Source organism: Monopterus albus, unplaced genomic scaffold (genome assembly GCF_001952655.1).
Source record: "Monopterus albus unplaced genomic scaffold, M_albus_1.0 scaffold7.1, whole genome shotgun sequence".
Taxonomy (NCBI): Eukaryota; Metazoa; Chordata; class Actinopteri; order Synbranchiformes; family Synbranchidae; genus Monopterus; species Monopterus albus.
The window spans coordinates 2,829,473-2,836,345 of record NW_018127887.1 but is presented as its reverse complement, the minus strand read 5'-3'; the positions used below and the strand labels follow the sequence as shown (position 1 = coordinate 2,836,345).

At 40.3% G+C, this 6,873-nt stretch overlaps 1 protein-coding gene across 1 annotated transcript in view; it reads left to right on the top strand.

The window, feature by feature from the left end:
* nell2a (neural EGFL like 2a) overlaps positions 1 to 6,873 on the top strand; it is a 76,558-nt gene that overhangs the window by 62,860 nt on the left and 6,825 nt on the right. The window contains exons 16-18 of the mRNA XM_020585552.1: positions 1,989 to 2,129; positions 3,518 to 3,711; positions 5,852 to 6,028. Coding sequence (XP_020441208.1) covers positions 1,989 to 2,129; positions 3,518 to 3,711; positions 5,852 to 6,028 — 512 coding nt within the window. The remainder of the gene's footprint in view (positions 1 to 1,988; positions 2,130 to 3,517; positions 3,712 to 5,851; positions 6,029 to 6,873) is intronic.

Genomic DNA, 6,873 nt, shown 5'->3' with positions numbered 1-6,873 from the left:
AAGGCGCAACAACAGAGAGCTTCACTGTCCTAAAACACTACAGCACTTTAAATGTTGATTTGACAGTAGGCTGAGAAGCGTTGTGCCATAATTGTAGCTGACAGGTTTGCCTCTGATGAAAGAGAAAAAAGACTAATCTAAGCCTCCGTGGTTGTAGCCAATTGCACTTTTAACACACCTGAATGAAACTGGCTGAAAATAACCCATTTTCATATTTGGAGACTTGCTTCACCATCAGTGTCTGTTATAAATAGTATCTGAGGGCTCAGTTGTACTTTGAACAATTTGATACAGCCTTATTGAGGAGAAAAGGATGATTCAAACAAATTCAGCTTGAATTTTTTATATACTGGCAAGACACCTCCTGCAGCTTCTCTTTATAAAACTCCCTGTGCATTTATCACACTGAAAATTCACAAGCAACAAAGAGCATTGGATATTTCTCTTCAGGAGTTGAGAGAATTTATATTAAGTTTCAAAGATAGGCTAGTTATACCATTCGCTCTACAGTGGACTCATGATTTTTAAGCAGTGTCCTTTTAACCCAGCATTACTGTCCTAAGGGGAGAAAATGAGGTGCTCCGCTCTCACCAAACTGATGCAATTAGGGAAATGTGAACTTTAAAGTCTGCCGCACTAAATGAGAATGCTTTTTGAACCTGGCCAGTATTGAAAACAGAAAAATAAAAATGTGTTGTTTTTTTTAGCAAACCTGCAGCTGGCTCAGACAAACGCTGGTAATTTTTTAAATGGATAAATCCCTAATCTGTGGGACATTTGATCAACGGTTAATCTGCTGCAGAAATTCTATTAAAAGGCTGGGGGCTCATTAGCCAATAGATCTTAATCCCATTACTTCCCGGGCAGTGGGGGACCATGAGCCCGTCTGCCTGTCGCTCTATGGGGGATACTGTTGCAGGCAGTCATGGAGAAGGTCAGACACGGCATTCTGCCATTTTCATAATGAGAGCATCATGCATCATGAGCAGTCATAAAAAAAGCCATCACTGGCTGCAGACACATTCAATCATGCATGCGTGCATGTTTGGGCCTAACATATTTAGCCCTACTGTGTAATAACGGGCTTTATTTCCTCTCTTGTGTGGCCTGGCCCTTACTTTAATTAAATGTTAGCTGAAATATCAGAGAAATCTGTTTCTCTGTGTGTATTATGTCCATTGTTGAAAATTATATTGGATTTATTCTTGGTTGACGTTTGTAGGAAAAGTGCAGCGTTGCTAGTGGAAATAGAAGGGTTAAACATGGGTCTATTAAAATACTGAAAGAGGATTGAGAGAATGATAAAGAGAAACAAGGAAACACGGATTAAAAAAAGAAATGAATGGAGAAGGGCAGGGACAAAACACCAAATAATAGAGGAGAAAGTCACAGTGTGTAATTTAAGCATTGTATTAAAGTCAAGAGCTGAAGGAGGAGGCAGAGTCAAGGATATTTTCAAGTGCAGCTTTGTGAAAACAAACATCAGCTCCATCTATCAGCAGCCACCCACCGGCTGTGTTAGAAGGTGTGTCAAAGCCCTTTGTTGAGCTTCTTTGCACATCACCTCAGAGAAGCTCCTTATGTCCAAGCTCAATAACAGTGGGCACAGACTACTGAATGTATTTGTTTGCCTGCATGTACTGGGGAAGTAGACATTATAGGATTGTTAATGGCATTTCTAAATACAGGCCAGTTACATATCTGCCTTATAAAAATAGGCTGTTTATATTAGATTCATTCATTCCATGCTATCTTTTATTGATACGCGTGTCCTTCTCTAGCTATGCTTGATCAATAAAGCCTGGACTAGATTGACTCAAATGCTAGACGTGTTTGTTTTTTTTTTTATCAGTTATGACTCAGTCAACGTTGGAAATGCCTCCCTGCCAAGTATGGAGCTCAGTAGTCTGTTCACTGTAGATCCTATTGTGTAACCAACATGGTACTGATTGTATATGGATGCTTTATTCTCCTTCTCTTCTCTTCAGATATTGACGAGTGTGCGGACGGCTTTGTCGAGTGCGATAGTAAATCCACTTGCGTCAACTTGCCCGGCTGGTACCACTGTGAGTGCCGTGATGGCTACCATGACAACGGCTTGTTTTCCGCCAACGGGGAATCATGTGTAGGTGAGTGGCCCAACTTCACTTCCCTTACATAAAACATTCTGAAAATGTTTTATCAGTTCATGATATGGTGCAAAAACTACACGACTGTGACTTTTTTAGATGTGCCAGGAAATTTCAAGTAACCAACAAAATTCAAGTAAATCTTTTGTTCCAAAAAAGGCAGGTGCACTTGGTGTTTCCACACACTGAATGTTTCACTTGTGAAATATTGTTTTAGATTTGTGTTTTGGGGGGATTTTGGATCAAATATCAATTAAAAATATGTTTCGTCTGACTCATCTAAGTTGCAGTCTTAAAATCTGAGAAGAATTCTAACTTTTCGTCACCATATTTTCTTACATCATATAAAAATTTTATCCTGACATTATTTTTCTATGCTTTTTCTTTTTCCAGGATGGTGTATCCCCCTGGATATTTATTAAATTTAAATATTTAATCCTGTCCAAATCTGGACAGGATATGAAACTACATTTTACACCTCAGATCTGGAGTCTCTGAACTCAAATTAAGTTTAAATTCTGGTTCATGCCTTTTTAGGAATATGAATTTTTACATCTTATAGCTCCACAATGCTCCATTATTATAAAAAGAGCCCATTAAATTTCCTTTGAATTCCATTAATTTAACAACTCAGTCCAAATCACAGCTTTAGAGACTGAGGACTGAGAGGTATAAGAAGCAAGCACTTACAGTAAAACAGTGCCTCAACATTGCCTTTGTTGAAATCTGTGACTCACCCACCGTGAGGAATTTCAGTTTGTAAAATGTTACTTATGCCTGTGTAAGTAACGGTATGATTGGGTAGGTGCGCCATTATCGGTATGTTTTCTTCTCAAATGTCAGTTAGCTTTTTGTACTCTGTTTATTTTCTGGAACATTCTCTCTGATACAGCCTGTCAGGAGAAGTGTCAGCTGTCAGAATGGAAACCTCCATCTACAGTAACATTGAAGCACTCCATGTAACAATAGTGCTAGTGCTGCTCCACTTGTTGACCCCATCTTGGCTGTCAGTTTGAGCTGGCAGAGGCAGGAACAAAAGCACATAAAGACACTCTCAGAAAAACAAGCCTGTCTGTGTCTCACAGAGTTATCATTTGACCAAAAGTGGGTTTCTGGGTTACATTACAGGTGTGTACTGTATGTTTTAACCAAGATCTGGAAAATTTTGTATTACTACGTTTACAGTTGCATTGCAGCTCGGATGCTGTTGTATTGAGCAAAATGCAATACATACTCAGTTTGCAACCCTACTGTAAAAAGACAGGCCCCTTTACTTTGCATCCGTGTTACTAAAGCACCAGAAAAGAAGAAGAAAAATCGCCATTTCCACAATCCATTCATAATCTAAACAGAGCATATGTATGATGTCATTTTTGTGCTCCCTGCAGATATTAATGAATGCAAGACTGGGAGGAACACCTGTGCCAATGACACAGTGTGCTTCAACCTGGAGGGAGGCTATGACTGCCGGTGCCCCCACGGGCACAACTGCACCGGTGACTGTATCCATGACAACAAGGTCAAGCACAGTGGGCAGATCTGGGTGCTGGACAGCGATAGGTGCTCTGTATGCTCCTGCCAGGTAAGAAACAGATAGTTTCATAGAAACCTGGGTCTCCTCCTGGGTTCCGTAATTGTTTCCACTACCCTCCGCCCGCTTTACAGGTGTGTTCCAGGAGCTAAATATGGCAGCCCTCAGGAGGTAATACTAAAATCAAGTTCCAGGAATGCAAGGGGGAAGGCAGTGAGTGTGTGCAGAGCTGTGGCCCCTGATTGGTTAAATGTCAGCATCTTCACATCTCAGTGAGCTATTAGCATGACAAGCACTTCACTTGTTGGTTTGGAGGTAGAACAGGAACTTCAGTGAGTGGACTGTGGTCAAAGCAGTGAAGACGTTACATTTCTGCAAGTTTGTGTTCTGCTTGTTCAACAGTTGTTTGATACACAGTCTCCATTACTGGTAGATGTTGTTGTTGCACTAAAGAGCATTGTGATCTTGACTTACTGTACATGCTTAGTTTGTACTGTATTTAACCTTTACTTATGTAAAGTACTGTAGTAACTTACCCGCTGTTCTAGCTAGCAAGGTGGCAAAGGAACTACTGTACCCTTTGGTGCTGCCTGTAATAGCAATAAAACATGAAGGACTTATGCTCTGTTACTTCATTGTCACGTCTGCACCCCTTCTTCTTTATTGAAACAAGGAAATGTGTAGGCTAAAGCTGGCATGGAAAGAGACGATGAGAGAGTGAAGATGGAAAAATCCAACAGACCCTGACGTGTCAGTGCTGTTGACAGTGACTGTGATGATGTTGTGATGAGCAATTTAATTAAAGAGCATGAGTTAGAGTTATACAGTATGTAGTCATTTTTTAAAGGCCTGACTCAGGATTTTGATGTAGGTGTTTTGAGTGATTAGTGACAAAGTACAAGGCATCTGGAAAGAGTTAGCTCTGTAAAACTCATTCCACTATCACAAACATTTTTTCTCTATGGTTATCAGGTCATGGACCAGTCATATTTTGCATTTCAACGTTTTACTCAACCTAATGCAAAGTGTCTGGCAGTAGTGGAAGGTGATTATACTGGATTAGTGGCAGTAGTGAATGATCAAGCAGTAAATTATTCATTTGATTACAAAGGACCAGGGCAGAAATGACTCTCTAATTAAATGAGCCATATTAATTGATTTGAGCGATTGAAGGGCTGCCTGTCAAAATTTGTTGTACTGAGCAGCTGAGGGAGCAGAGGAGTAAACATGTTATTGTTTTGAAGGTGGGTGGACACAGCTGGATATTAGATGGAGAGCTGCGACTAACTGATGGGGGACAACAAGGTCAAACGCCATAGAAATGACAAAGTCTGGGTGGTGCCCAGACTGAGGTCATGCAATATGCAAGCAGTTTATTGTTTTAACCTGCTTGAAGCACAGACCGGTGGGACTCACTGCATCAGTGCATCTGTGGGCAGGAGGGCTAATATCTATAACATGTGAGAACTAAAGCATTTTTATTTTACTGACAAAAAAGAAAAGCAATTTAGTTTGTTTCAGAATCCAAAATGAGCCAACAATAAATAATAACTGTGATTGGTCTGGGAGACTTATTGGTGCCATTGAAGCATCTGCAGATTTAAATGTAGATTTTTCTTTGTAATTCTCTGTTATTAGTTAATTGACACTTATTTAACCAAGAAATCTTGATTTTATTTAAAATTCACATTTAATATCATTGTGGTCAAAATGTGCAGCAAAAATTGTGACAGACAATTTACATTTACATATTCAACGTATGTAAATGTAATTCACAGCTTAGACAGTTAGATGAATAGGAGAGAAGTGATCTAGATGACTAAGGAGCTGAATTCAGACTCACAACACTTCTTATATGTAGAATGCATCTTAGATCACTGAGACAGCAAAACACCAAAGTAGAGCTTCTTGAAACAACACACTGATGAACTGGAACTCTTCAAGAGCTGGTGTTCATCAGAATTCATAAAATATGTTTTAGTGTGGTGGGCCTTGCCTTGAATACAGGCTTCAAAACATTTGCTAGGGATGGGCTACATAGCCTTCATTACAAACTATTATCAGCATACATGATTAATGATCCCACCAAGCAAATGGCCTTATCTGAGTTTGCATGTACAGAATGTGTGTTCAGGCCCTGTGTGTAGTGTCCTGTGCTCATGTGATATATGTGTTTGTGCTCCATGCTCAGGCTGGCCAGGTCATGTGCCGTAGGATGGTCTGTGACTGTGACAATCCCAACGCCGACCTGTTCTGCTGCCCCGAGTGCGACCCTCGACTGAGCAGCCAGTGTTTGCACCAGAACGGCCTGCTAACCTATGGAAGTGGGGACACATGGGTGGAGAACTGCCAGCAGTGTCAGTGCCTGGTGAGTAGGACGGCATACATTAACCCTTACATTTATGAAATCAGCATCACAGGAATTTAAATGATGCTTTTATCTAGAGCCATTACTGGTGAGAGTAAAAACAGCATTCATCTGTGCTACAGTGCCCACACAAGAAGTGTAACAAAAACTGCAGTCTCCATGGAAATGCCCATGAATGAGTGGCATGCTTTCTAAAGAAAGTCAAGGAGAGAAGTTTTGTGGCAAGAGTGGGGGAGTGATAAAGAGGTGACTAGGAAGGTTATAGAGAAGAGAAAATGAAGATTGGTTTTCATCTGGCGGAAGAAAGGGAGTCATGATTAGTAAGATTTTTAAGAACTGAAAGAACCCTCTGCACTGTTGTGTGCACTGTGGAATATACAGTGGGTACAGAAAATATTCAGACCCCCTTAAATTTTTCACTCTTTGTTATATTGCAGCCATATGCTAAAATCATTTAAGTTCATTTTTTTCCTCATTAATGTACACACAGCACCCCATATTGACAGAAAAACACAGAATGTTTTTACACTTTGCAGATTTATTAAAAAAGAAAAACTGAAATATCACATGGTCATAAGTATTCAGACCCTTTGCTCAGTATTTAGTAGAAGCACCTTTTGAGCTAATACAGCCATGAGTCTTTTTAGGAATGATGCAACAAGTTTTTCACACCTGCATTTGGGGATCCTCTGCCATTCCTCCTTGCAGATCCTCTCCAGTTCTGTCAGGTTGGATGGTAAACGTTGGTGGACAGCCATTTTCAGGTCTCTCCAGAGATGCTCAATTGGGTTTAAGTCAGGGCTCTGGCTGGACCATTCAAGAACAGTCACGGAGTTGTTGTGAAG